The 14089-nt window shown below is 39.5% G+C and overlaps 1 protein-coding gene across 2 annotated transcripts in view; it reads right to left on the bottom strand.

The window, feature by feature from the left end:
- LOC307025452 (3-oxo-5-alpha-steroid 4-dehydrogenase 2-like) overlaps nt 1–10538 on the bottom strand; it is a 45569-nt gene extending 35031 nt beyond the window's left edge. For both annotated transcript variants that reach the window (XM_079694867.1, XM_079694866.1), the window contains exons 1-2: nt 10413–10538; nt 8781–9120 (exon numbers count right to left, since the gene is read on the bottom strand). In XM_079694867.1, coding sequence (XP_079550993.1) covers nt 8781–9106 — 326 coding nt within the window. In that variant the 5' untranslated portion in view covers nt 9107–9120; nt 10413–10538. The remainder of the gene's footprint in view (nt 1–8780; nt 9121–10412) is intronic.
- Between the last annotated feature and the right edge of the window lie 3551 nt (nt 10539–14089).

Here is a 14089-nt window from a genome sequence, read left to right on the forward strand (position 1 = left end):
CTCCGTTTCTAATATGCAATAAGACTACAACAACATGCGTCTATGATGTATTTTTGAGTTTTCCAATCCAGACGAGATCTCTCTCTCCCGTCTGTGTGCGAGGGGGCGGGGCAGTTTGTAAAGGTCTCCTGACTGTGTTACAGACTGTCCTCCTGGTTAGTGGTTACTCTGGGTTCTGTCTTCAGGACAGACTGTTGGATTTTTTTTGTTAATTGGATGGGACTTGATTTGATTCAATATTAGTAATTTTCTCGTTTGTGTGTTTGTTTAAATATATTTGGCCTTTGTTCATGTGATTGACTGATTTACTCAAATAAAAAGGTTGATGAATTATCATCTAATGATTTGTGTGATGTTTTATTTATGTTAAAGGTCACTTTGAATGATTTGAACTAATGATAAGTAGTAGAAAAACTAATATTTTAAATTCGGGACGGTCCACATTCATTTCGGGACGGCTTAGATTGTATTTCGGGACGGTTCCGGGAGGATGGTGAAAAAAGTTAGTCGAGAGCCCTGGACGAGACAATCCTTGGTTTCCTGCTGAACTGTCCAGTCTCCTGCATGAGAGAAACAAGGCCTGGGCAAAGGCTAGGAAATCAGGCTCAGAGGTAGAATGGCTTTGTTTTAGGCAGCTAAGGAATAGCTTCAGTTCACATATAAAGTGCTAAATCAAAGAACTATCTGTCAGTAACCACAAAGAATCTGAATAATCCTGGAACATTTTGGAAAGCCATTAAATCGTTATCCACCGGTGAGATCCGTAATGAGCTACCTCCGTGCCTCACCACAGCATCTGGCTCTATCGGACAGGGCCACCATGTTACATTGCTTTAATGAGCATTTTGTGTCCTGTGGCTCTCTGTTTGATTCTGTCACTAACTCTGCTTCTGTGAACACCACAGTCTGTGACTCTGAAAAACGTGTTTTGGAAAACCCTTTTAGTTTTACTCCTTTTACTGATGATGTTGTTCGTGAAGCTTTAACCAAGTTAGATCCTAAGAAACCGGCTGGCCCGGACAACGTAGAACCTTTCTTTTTAAAGATAGCTGCAGATTTTATTGCTCTTCCTCTCACTACTCTTTTTAACCTCTCCCTCAATACAAATACAATTCCAAAATTGTGGAAGTCAGCTTATGTCCTGCGTTTGCTAAAAGGAGGGGAAGCCACCTTATTAAATAATTATAGGCCAATCTCTAAGTTGTCAGTTCTGGCTAAGGTTCTTGAACGCCTAGTGAGTGAACAGGTAAAGGAGTTTTTATGTATAAATGACATCCTGTCTAAACATCAGTCAGGCTTCAGAAAGCAACACAGCACCATCACTGCCACAATGAAAGAGATGAATGACGTTACGAGTATCTTAGATAATAAGCAGAGTTGTGCAGCTCTGTTTATTGACCTGTCCAAAGCGTTTGATACCGTCGATCATCATGTCTTAAAGCAGAGGCTACTCAGTATTGGCATATCCAGCCATGCAGTGGGGTGGTTTGTGAACTACCTCTCTGAAAGGTCCCAATGTGTTCACTTTGATGGGCTGTCTTCTGAGTGGTTAAACATTACTAATGGTGTTCCTCAAGGTTCTGTTTTAGGTCCACTTTTATTCTCCATCTACATCAACAGTTTAGGTGAAAATGTCGATGGAGCTACTTTACATTTGTATGCGGATGATACCGTGATGTACTGTGCAGGTCCCTCCATTCAGGAGGCTGGTGTTCAATTACAGGCTGTTTTTAACATTATTCAGACTCAGCTCTCTGAACTCAAGCTTCTTTTAAATGTTGATCAAACCAAGGTAATGCTCTTTTCAAAAGCTAAAAAGACACCAGAGCCTGTTTTAGATATTGTTACTATGCAAGGAACAGTACTCAAAGTGGTTACCTGTTATAAATACCTTGGTATCTGGCTTGATGATTGTCTCACTTTTAAACTTCATGTCAATAACCTGCTTAAAAAGCTGAGGGTTAGGCTAGGTTTCTTCTACAGGAACAAATCCTGTTTCTCGCTTGAGGCCAGGAAAAGGCTCTGTGACCTTTTGACCTGTGCTGGACTATGGTGATCTGATCTATATGAATGCACCTGCCTATTGCCTGAACAAGTTAGATGCTGCGTATCACAGTGCCCTGAGATGTGTGACAAACTGTAAAGCATTAACCCATCACTGTACCCTGTATGCAAGGGCTGGTTTGCTTTCACTAACTGTACGGAGGCTCAGTCACTGGTACATTTTTATATACAAAGCCATGTTAGGGAAACTTCCATCTTATATCTGCTCCCTGATCTCACGGTGAATTGTAAGTGGCTACTGCCTGAGATTGCATGCTGTGGTTTTATTAAATGTGCCAGCTGCTAGGACTGTCTTAGGGAAGACAGCTTTTAGATGAGCAGCTCCTCTGTCTTGGAACAGTCTGCAAATTAAATGGAAACTGAGCAATCTGGTGCCACTAAATGTTTTTAAAGCTCGGTTGGATGCTACTCAATCGGAAGCTGTTGGTACCTGTTTATGTGGATAATTATGTAAATGATGCTGTATGATGTCCTTTTGTTGTTCTATTTATGTTTTTATGTTTCATGTGGAACTACTTGAGCAGGTCTCCTTTGAAAAAGAGATCAATGATCTCAATGGGATTCATCTGTATAAATAAAGGTATGAAATGAAATGAGGAGAGGACTCTCCTCCACCTCTCAGAGAGTCCTTCACCTCACTGAGCTGTAGCTATCAGCCTCTCAGTCTGACAGGAGAGGACTCTCCTCCATCTCTCAGAGAATCCTTCACCTCACTGAGCTGTAGCTATCAGCCTCTCAGTCTGACAGGAGAGGACTCTCCTCCATCTCTCAGAGAATCCTTCACCTCACTGAGCTGTAGCTATCAGCCTCTCAGTCTGACTGGAGAGGACTCTCCTCCACCTCTCAGAGAGTCCTTCACCTCACTGAGCTGTAGCTATCAGCCTCTCAGTCTGACAGGAGAGGACTCTCCTCCACCTCTCAGAGAGTCCTTCACCTCACTGAGCTGTAGCTATCAGCCTCTCAGTCTGACAGGAGAGGACTCTCCTCCACCTCTCAGAGAGTCCTTCACCTCACTGAGCTTTAGCTATCAGCCTCTCAGTCTGACAGGAGAGGACTCTCCTCCACCTCTCAGAGAGTCCTTCACCTCACTGAGCTGTAGCTATCAGCCTCTCAGTCTGACAGGAGAGGACTCTCCTCCACCTCTCAGAGAGTCCTTCACCTCACTGAGCTGTAGTTATCAGCCTCTCAGTCTGACTGGAGAGGACTCTCCTCCACCTCTCAGAGAGTCCTTCACCTCACTGAGCTGTAGCTATCAGCCTCTCAGTCTGACAGGAGAGGACTCTCCTCCACCTCTCAGAGAGTCCTTCACCTCACTGAGCTGTAGTTATCAGCCTCTCAGTCTGACAGGTGAAGGACTCTCCTCCACCTCTTTAATAACAGCGCCTTATATCCGGGTGCTAGTGGAAATGATTTGACAACTAAAGAAACAGCTACCCAAAACACGCAGCATGTGCACGGCTCTGAGAATCTGCCTTGGTTCAAAGTACCAGTGAAAACATGGCACGGAGTTTCATTGATTTGGGCATTCTCTCAATAAGCAAGTGGAATGGATTTGATAATGACGCACTGACACAGCGCTCTACAAAGAGCGACGAGTGGATAGACCGATTCACGGACTTTCCGCATCGTAAAAGTGGGGGGGGCTAAACTAATCATTTTAAAAGGTGGGGGGGACTTGTCCTTATATAATGGCAGCGACGCCCATGCCTCATTCAGGATAACAACCCAAAACACTTTCAGAGAACCATTGAGTTCCAGTCTCTCTGATCCTCTTGCAGTATTGAATGCGAGTCATCAACCAATAATTGGGCCCCGTCCACACGGAGACGATATCAGTTGAATCCGGTAACGTTCTCTATCGCATAGACGAGGGATGGTTAAATTGCGGTCCGGGGGCCGAACGCGGCCCCCAACTCCTTTTTTTGCGGCCCTCAGATTAATATTTTTTTTAATATTTTTTCGATACCATTGGCTCTGACGGTTAGAAAGAGATGTCAATCATCCAAATCGACCAAGCTTTCACTATACGAAATGTTTTTTTTTGGACGGACACTATAATTTACAGTTTTTTTTACTATGTTCAATCTGAATTTACTTTAAAATAAAAAACATCTATATTGATTCTGACTTTTCTACATCCAACTCACAGGTTTGTCATTGCTTTGAGAAAAAAGATGATTAATTTTCCCCTTTTAGAAGGGAAGTTATAGTCATTTGTTCTGGGAATGTCATTTTCGAGCCTGAGGCCTGAAAAACAGGCTCAGGTCTAAACAGGTTAAAGAGCCTGCTCGATACAAACATGTCGCTCCGTGTGGACGGGCCTTAGGGTTAGGGAGGGTCTCATCTGTCTTTCTGGAGGACAGGAGGAGGGTCTGCACAATCACTACTTATACTCTGAGTACTTTGACTACATGTTACTGTATATAAATACCTATACTCTGAGTACTTTGACTACATGTTACTGTACAATCACTACCTATACTCTGAGTACTTTGACTACATGTTACTGTATATAAATACCTATACTCTGAGTACTTTGACTACATGTTACTGTACAATCACTACCTATACTCTGAGTACTTTGACTACATGTTACTGTATATAAATACCTATACTCTGAGTACTTTGACTACATGTTACTGTACAATCACTACCTATACTCTGAGTACTTTGACTACATGTTACTGTATATAAATACCTATACTCAGTGCTTGAATTGGGCCGGTACTCACCGGTACGCACTTCTTTACCCATGTGGGCAAGGTGCCGGTACTCAGTAAAATGCCGGTACTCAGCCGCCGGCAATATACGTATATATTGTAAACGCAACGCAGCGCAAATGTGGGTCTGACTCTGCCTCACAGAGGGTGACTGGCTGTCTACATGACGTGGCCTGCCGACATTGCCACTTTCATACAGATCATACTAATGCCCTCGATTGGTCTCTGTGTGTCATTCAAGCTCGGGAGGGTGTGAGTTGGTGTATGTGTGGCGCGAGCGAGCGAGAAAGCGCGCGCACCGGTTACGTGTATTGTTGTTAGCATCTGGTGCTAGCTAGCTGCGCTAACGGATATAAGGAGCTGTTTCAACAACAAGGTGGAGGGAGAGTCCTTTGCTGTCAGACTGAGAGGCTGATAACTACAGCTCTGGTGAGTCTTTAGATAGTTAACTTAGTTTAAGTTATCTCAGTGGGTCTCAAACGGTTCGGTCACCATTTATGTAAACACATATTTCCATTTGAGGGGGTAGTGATTAGTAAAATATGCATGAATAATACAAACAAAATGTTAACTAGGTGAAAAAAGGTAAGATAAACTTGTTGAGAGCTAAAACTAGTCTTTGCTGTTGCCTCAAAGAGGAGCAGGGGGGAGAGGAGGGAGACAGGAGAGGCCGATTCAGGAGCCCAGACACACTCACAACTATAAATGAACCAAAAACAAATAAATAAACAAGTTTCAATGTTTTTTCATATTGGATATTGTATGTTATTGGTTATGGCCATGTACTTATGATTTTATGATTATTTAAATGTATACATTTTTGTTTCATATGGGTGTAGTCTCTTTATTTCCCCCTCAAAATGCACCAGATTGATGCATTTAAGTCCAACATTTAAAAAAAATTCTTACCGGGGGAGCATGCCCCCGGCCCCCCCTATAGGATTTGAGGCCCGGCCCCACTGTTCCCAAATAGATTTGCAATTTTATTTAAATAGTAACCTCTCCATATGTTTCTTTTTGGGTAGTAGATTTAAACTAGAGGGCTATCACTTTGTGCAGCAACGCTATTGAGAAATAAATCCAGCAAAATGGCACAAAAAGCTGGTAGTGGCCTCAGGGACGAGGAGTCATCTAACCAGCCAGTAGGAGTCAAGCTTTACTTTCTTTTATATCCATAAAGAAAAAGTAGATCTGTTTACAGTTGTTTCATTATGGATGTTGAGAGGTATCCATAGATCTCTTCATTTTGCTCTCAAAGTGCACCAGATTGATGCATCTAACTTCAATATTTTAAAAAAATGTTCCCGGGGGAGCATGCCCCCGGACCCCCCTAGACTAGAGGGTGTCAGGTCCACTCCCCACTTATAAAAATAGCACTTTACCACTGCACCCCCTCTAATCTCAGATGCACCCTGAGTCATTTTGTTTAAGTACAGTGAGCCTTTCTAAAATATACAGTAAAGAGACAAACCCACCAGCATTATAGATATACTATGACTTTGAGACAAATACTTGTTGCTGATTTAGAGTACTGGCACCTTTTTGATTCACATTCAAGCACTGCCTATACTCTGAGTACTTTGACTACATGTTACTGTATATAAATACCTATACTCTGAGTACTTTGACTACATGTTACTGTATATAAATACTTTTACTTTGAGTACTTTAACTACATGTTACTGCATATAAATACTTTTACTTTGAGTACTTTAACTACATGTTACTGCATATAAATAACTTTACTTTGAGTACTTTGACTACATGTTACTGTATATAAATACTTTTACTTTGAGTACTTTAACTACATGTTACTGCATATAAATAACTTTACTCTGAGTACTTTGACTACATGTTACTGTATATAAATACTTTTACTTTGAGTACTTTAACTACATGTTACTGCATATAAATAACTTTACTTTGAGTACTTCAACTACATGTTACTGCATATAAATAACTTTACTTTGAGTACTTTGACTACATGTTACTGCATATAAATACTTTTACTTTGAGTACTTTAACTACATGTTACTGCATATAAATACTTTTACTTTGAGTACTTTAACTACATGTTACTGTATATAAATAACTATACTCTGAGTACTTTGACTACATGTTACTGTATATAAATACTTTTACTTTGAGTACTTTAACTACATGTTACTGCATATAAATACTTTTACTTTGAGTACTTTAACTACATGTTACTGCATATAAATACTTTTACTTTGAGTACTTTAACTACATGTTACTGCATATAAATAACTTTACTTTGAGTACTTTGACTACATGTTACTGCATATAAATAACTATACTCTGAGTACTTTGACTACATGTTACTGCATATAAATACCTATACTCTGAGTACTTTAACTACATGTTACTGTATATAAATACTTTTACTTTGAGTACTTTAACTACATGTTACTGCATATAAATAACTTTACTTTGAGTACTTCAACTACATGTTACTGCATATAAATACTTTTACTTTGAGTACTTTAACTACATGTTACTGCATATAAATACTTTTACTTTGAGTACTTTAACTACATGTTACTGCATATAAATAACTTTACTTTGAGTACTTTGACTACATGTTACTGCATATAAATAACTTTACTTTGAGTACTTCAACTACATGTTACTGCATATAAATACTTTTACTTTGAGTACTTTAACTACATGTTACTGCATATAAATACTTTTACTTTGAGTACTTTAACTACATGTTACTGCATATAAATAACTTTACTTTGAGTACTTTGACTACATGTTACTGCATATAAATACCTATACTCTGAGTACTTTGACTACATGTTACTGCATATAAATAACTTTACTTTGAGTACTTTGACTACATGTTACTGCATATAAATACTTTTACTTTGAGTACTTTAACTACATGTTACTGCATATAAATAACTTTACTTTGAGTACTTTGACTACATGTTACTGCATATAAATAACTTTACTTTGAGTACTTTGACTACATGTTACTGCATATAAATACTTTTAATTTGAGTACTTTAACTACATGTTACTGCATATAAATAACTTTACTTTGAGTACTTTGACTACATGTTACTGCATATAAATACTTTTACTTTGAGTACTTTAACTACATGTTACTGCATATAAATAACTTTACTTTGAGTACTTTGACTACATGTTACTGCATATAAATACTTTTACTTTGAGTACTTTAACTACATGTTACTGCATATAAATAACTTTACTTTGAGTACTTTGACTACATGTTACTGCATATAAATAACTTTACTTTGAGTACTTTGACTACATGTTACTGCATATAAATACTTTTACTTTGAGTACTTTAACTACATGTTACTGCATATAAATAACTTTACTTTGAGTACTTTGACTACATGTTACTGCATATAAATACCTATACTCTGAGTACTTTGACTACATGTTACTGTATATAAATAACTTTACTTTGAGTACTTTGACTACATGTTACTGCATATAAATACCTTTACTTTGAGTACTTTGACTACATGTTACTGTATATAAATACCTATATTCTGAGTACTTTGACTACATGTTACTGTATATAAATACCTATACTCTGAGTACTTTGACTACATGTTACTGTATATAAATACCTATACTCTGAGTACTTTGACTACATGTTACTGCATATAAATACCTATACTCTGAGTACTTTGACTACATGTTACTGTATATAAATACCTATACTTTGAGTACTTTAACTACATGTTACTGCATATAAATACCTTTACTTTGAATACTTTAACTACGACGGAAGAGGATTAGGGCCACATGAAAAAAAAAGTCTGAATTTCCTTTCCATGTGGCGCTAATCCTCTTCAGTAAACTACATTTTACAGCATACAATAATGCTAGATATAAATACTTTAAATACTTTGACACCATTGTATTGCACAATAAGAACTTTTACTAAACATACTTTATCCACATTTTACTGTGAATGAATGAACCCTGTACCTGTGGAAGTAGTGCAGCATGAAGGTACAGATCAGCAGGGTGCCTCCGGTTCTCCCCCCAGCTCTCCCCCCCTGCTCCCCGGCTCTCCACCCCTGCTCCCCGGGCAGCAGCAGCATCATCAGCGGCAGCAGCAGAGCCGGAGCCTCCTGCAGGAACCAGGCCAGTCTGGCGGGGCAGCAGCGGCTCCGCGGGGCTCGGTACCGGCCGTAGGGTGTGTGGGTACGGGTCTGACGGAGCAGGTAGACCGGGCCTCCGAGGACCAGAGCCCAGCTGAGAGAGGACACGGCCGACTCACAGCACTCCATCTCAGGCTGCAGGAACTCCATCTACCGCCGAGGGACTGGGGAGGAGGGAATACATTAGCCTATGAGAGGGCGGAGCTAAATCTGTTAGACTCTCCCGTAGGCTAGTTCAAGTACTCAATGTACAGTACAATGTAGTTAAATTACTCAAAGTAAATGACTGTGCAGTACATGTGCAACAAAAGTGCAACAAAATTGCGAAATGACTAAAAATAGATGCAACCACAGAGAAAGAGAAGCGAACGAACAAGCAGACGGACCGTCAGCTGCAACCCTAACCCTAATGTTTTTCGCAAAATGTCAGAATATTTGGAGGAAAAATTAAAAAAATTGTGAAAATTCTAAATATTTTGAGAAAAGAAGCCAGATACAAATGTAAAGTATTTCTGGGAAAGTAAAAATGCACGTCTGGATATTTTGAGGAAAAGACAGAATATTTAGTCTGAAAAGGTGTAACATTTTGTCAACAGAGTTTGAACATTCTGTTCAGGTCAGTTATTGGTCTTTTATTCTGAAGCAAATCAGAGAAAATTATTTTTTTAAATCATAAAAATGTCATTATTAATGATCCGCCTGTAGATATGTGGCGCCCCCTGTGGGCTGTTCTTTGTATTACACAATACCCCGTAACAAAGAGTGTTTCATTAAAGGTCACCTATCATGCTATCTTTAGGCAATAGCATAGGTCTCAGATAAATAAAATAAAATAAAAAACATGTCTATGAAGTGTTTTGCTCCAAATACCAAACAGATCACCCATTCTAGCCACGCCTCATATCCCTCTATTTCACTTCCTGTTTCTAAAGTGCTGATTCTGGGTATAAAGCTTTAAAGAGGAGGGGTCTGAGCTCATGCAGGACCCTGCAGCTACTGTCTAAACTAAATACTGCCGTGATGAAACGCCATATCATGGATTATCAAGGATTCTCTCTGAAACAGTATGGAGCTCAAAGGCTTTCTCTCTTGCCGGTTAGACCACAAGGTGAGTTCCTTTTTACTTCCTGCTTCTTCACACACATGCTCTCCAGTAGGGGTGGGCGATATGACGATATATATCGCCGAGAAGATATTAGGTCTCCACGATATGCCTTTTCAGAGATATCATATCTATCGTGATGGTGCACCACTAAACCAGGGTAGGATTTTCACGGCGGCCATGATGGCCGGTCTGGCCGTGAAACCCAGAAAATAATTGTAGGTCCTTCGGCCACCATGGCCTGTGTGCCCCTGATACTGATAAAATCTCGAAGTTGCTTTAAAAGCGTCAGAACCGTGGTTTCTGAACTGCGTTACGCTGCGTTCACAACGGACGTGATGCGAATATTCTCACCCTAACCGCTGGAATTTCACCGCGGCTGTCAGCTGTGTTTACTCCTGTCACTCAAACAGGACGCAGAGGGGCGGGGCTTATATCCATGTAAATACTGCGGTGGAAACCAACTAGGACAAAATTAACCTATTTTACCATGATTTAATTGTAATACACGTTTCAAAATGATGCCGAAGTAACTAAATACAGATAACTGTTATTAAAAACCAAGCTGTCTAGTCAGGATTCAGACAGTGTTGCACTTCATTTATTGTCTTGGTTGATTCTATTGGCTTATATTTTATTTGATCAATAAGGTATTTGTATTGTTTTTCAATCAATCAATCAATCAATGTTTATTTATATAGCCCAATATCACAAATGTTACATTTGTCTCAGTGGACTTCACAGTTTGTACAGAATATCAGTATGACAATACGACACCCTCTGTCCTTAGACCCTCTGTCCTCAGACCCTCTGTCCTTAGACCCTCTGTCCTTAGACCCTCTGTCCTTAGACCCTCTGTCCTTAGACCCTCACATCGTACAAGGAAAAACTTCCAGAGAAAACCCCACAGTTTAAAGGGGAACATGGAGAAACCTCAGGGAGAGCAACAGAGGAGGGATCCCTCTCCCAGGACGGACAGACGTGCAATAGATGCCGTGTGTAAATTGAAAAGATAATACATTTGCAACATAGGTAGTCCAAATGTTTTGAAATGCATGTGTGTATAATAAGAAGATGAATCCACGAGGATATCCATCCAGGACTTATGATCCAGGACCGCAGCCACGACTCAAGATCCAGGACTCTTGATCCAGGACACAGGACCGCAGGATCATCCATGACTCCGGATCCCGGCGTAGATAGACACCAAAAAGAAAGAAATTTGGGGAAGCTGGGTTAATGGGAACATGAGAGTACACAGGTATAGACAGAGAGAAGGAAGAAGTAAGATGTCCCCCGACAAACTAAGCCTATATCAGCAAAACTAGGGGCTGAATCTAATCAGCCCTAACTATAAGCTTTATCAAAAAGGAAAGTCTTAAGCGCACTCTTAAAAACGGATAGGGTGTCTGCCGTCCGAACACAAACTGGAAGCTGATTCCACAAAAGTGGAGCTTGATAAGAAAAGGCTCTGGCTCCCATTGTACTTTTAGAGACTCTAGGAACAACCAACAACCCTGCATTCTTGGAACGCAATGCCCTAGTAGGACAATAGGGTATAATGAGTTCTTTAAGGTAAGATGGCGCCTGCCCATTAAGGGCTTTGTAGGCGAGAAGAAGAATTTTAAATTCTATCCTGTGTTCTATAGGGAGCCAGTGTAAGGCAGCCAGAACAGGAGTAATGTGGTCCCTTTTCCTAACTCTGGTTAGTACACGAGCTGCAGCATTTTGAATCAGCTGAAGCGACTTGACTGACTTCTTGGTACACCCTGATAATCAGGAGTTACAATAATCCAGCCTTGAAGTAACAAATGCATGGACTAGTTTCTCTGCATCGTTTTGAGGCAAGATATGCCTGATTTTTGCAATGTTACGTAGATGGAAGTAGGCGGTCCTTGAAATGGATTTTATGTGGGTGTTAAAGGATAAATCCTGATCAAATATAACACCAAGATTCCTTACAGTCTCACTGGAGGCCAAATTAATGCCATCCATAGTTAGTATATCTTTAGATAATTTGTTTCGTAGATTCTTCGGGCCAAGTACAATAACTTCAGTTTTGGTCGTGTTTAACATCAAAAAATGTAAGGTCATCCACGTTTTTAAGTCCTTGAGGCAGTCTTGAATTTTATTTAGATGATTAATTTCATCAGGCTTGATTGATAAATATAGTTGAGTATCATCCGCATAACAATGAAAGTTTACAGAATGATTCCTTATAATATTGCCTAACGGAAGCATATATAGGGTGAACAAAATAGGTCCAAGCACTGAGCCCTGTGGCACTCCATGGCTAACTTTGGTTTGCATGGAAGATTCATCGTTGACACGTACAGACTGAGAGCGTTCAGATAGATAAGACCTAAACCAGCCTAAAGCAGTTCCCTGTATGCCAACTAAGTGCTCTAGTCTTTGCAATAGGATATCATGGTCGATAGTATCAAATGCAGCACTAAGATCGAGCAAGACAAGAATAGAGACAAGTCCCTTGTCAGAGGCTATTAGAATGTCATTTGTGACTTTAACCAGAGCTGTCTCTGTGCTATGTTGTGTTCTAAAGCCAGACTGAACATCTTCAAATAAATCATAGTTTCTTAAGTAATCACACAGCTGTTTTGCGACTGCTTTCTCAAGAATCTTTGAGAGGAACGGAAGATTAGAAATAGGTCTATAGTTGGCTAAAACCTCTGGATCGAGGTTGTGCTTTTTAAGAAGCGGTTTTATCACTGCTACTTTGAATGATTGTGGAACATAGCCTGATAATAAAGACATATTCATAATATTTAATAAAGAAGTGCTAATTAATGGAAAAACTTCTTTTAACAGCTTAGTTGGAATCGGGTCTAAGATACACGTTGATGGTTTAGAAGAGAGAATCATTGAATTTAATTGTTCAAGGTTTATGGCTGAAAAGCATTCTAGTTTACTATCTAGTGTAATATTAGAACTTACGTTTCCGGGAGCTGTTGATAACACTATACTGGTCAAAGGCAAGAGGTCATTGATTTAGTTTCTAAGAGTAACAATGTTATCGTTAAAAAAGCACATAAAATCATTACTACTGAGTGCTATGGGAATAGAAGGCTCAGTCGAGCTGTGGCTCTCTGTCAGCCGGGCTACAGTGCTGAAAAGAAATCTTGCATTATTCTTATTCTCATCTATTAATGAAGAGTAGTATGCTGCTCTCGCTTTACGCAGTGCTTTCTTATATTCATTGAGAGTAATATGCCAAATTAAACGAGATTCTTCAAGTTTAGTGGAACGCCATATCCTTTCAAGTTGTCTCGACTTTTGCTTTATTTTGCGGGTTTCGGCATTATGCCATGGAGCATTTTCCCTTTTGAAACAGATGTTCAGTTATGTTAAAGTCTTTGATTGCACTTCAAGTCTAAAGTTTACATTTTAATTGTTTGGCACTGTCTTTTCCTCATTGATGTTTTATGTTTTACTTAGTTATGTTTTACTCTCCTTTTCATGTTTATTGATGTTACATCACTGCTAGTGCTACCTAAAACAGAAAGTGCATTTTTATACTGAGAAACTGTGCCTTGAATATTTAATTTTATTTAGCAAGAGAGTGCACTTTACTTGGTGAATAAACCAGTGTTAACGTTTGTTGTGTAGGGTGTAGGCCTACCTACTTGGACACTGAGGAAATCATATCAAAGTTTCTGTTGAATTGTTCATTCAGGGATTCATTGCAGAATTAAAACCAGCTTGAAATGGTATCTTGGTCTGTTACTCCTTTTTATTTTAGTTTGTGTTACCTTGTAGGTAGTTGTACTGTTAAGTAACTTGAAAAATAACCATAATAACTGACATGAAAAAATATCGTGATAAATATCATCTATCGTGATACTACTTGAAAAATATCGTGACGTTATATTTTTCAATATCGCCCATCCCAACTCTCCAGTACAGGTTAGCTCTGAGTGTTAGCCATGCTAATGTAAACACCGACCATATTACGTCCAAAACAGTCTGGCATTGTTTCTGATAGCAACGTTTCTGATTGGGCCGTGGGTCCACAT

This window comes from Notothenia rossii, assembly GCF_949606895.1.
Source record: "Notothenia rossii genome assembly, contig: SUPER_1_unloc_1, whole genome shotgun sequence".
NCBI classification, from domain to species: Eukaryota; Metazoa; Chordata; class Actinopteri; order Perciformes; family Nototheniidae; genus Notothenia; species Notothenia rossii.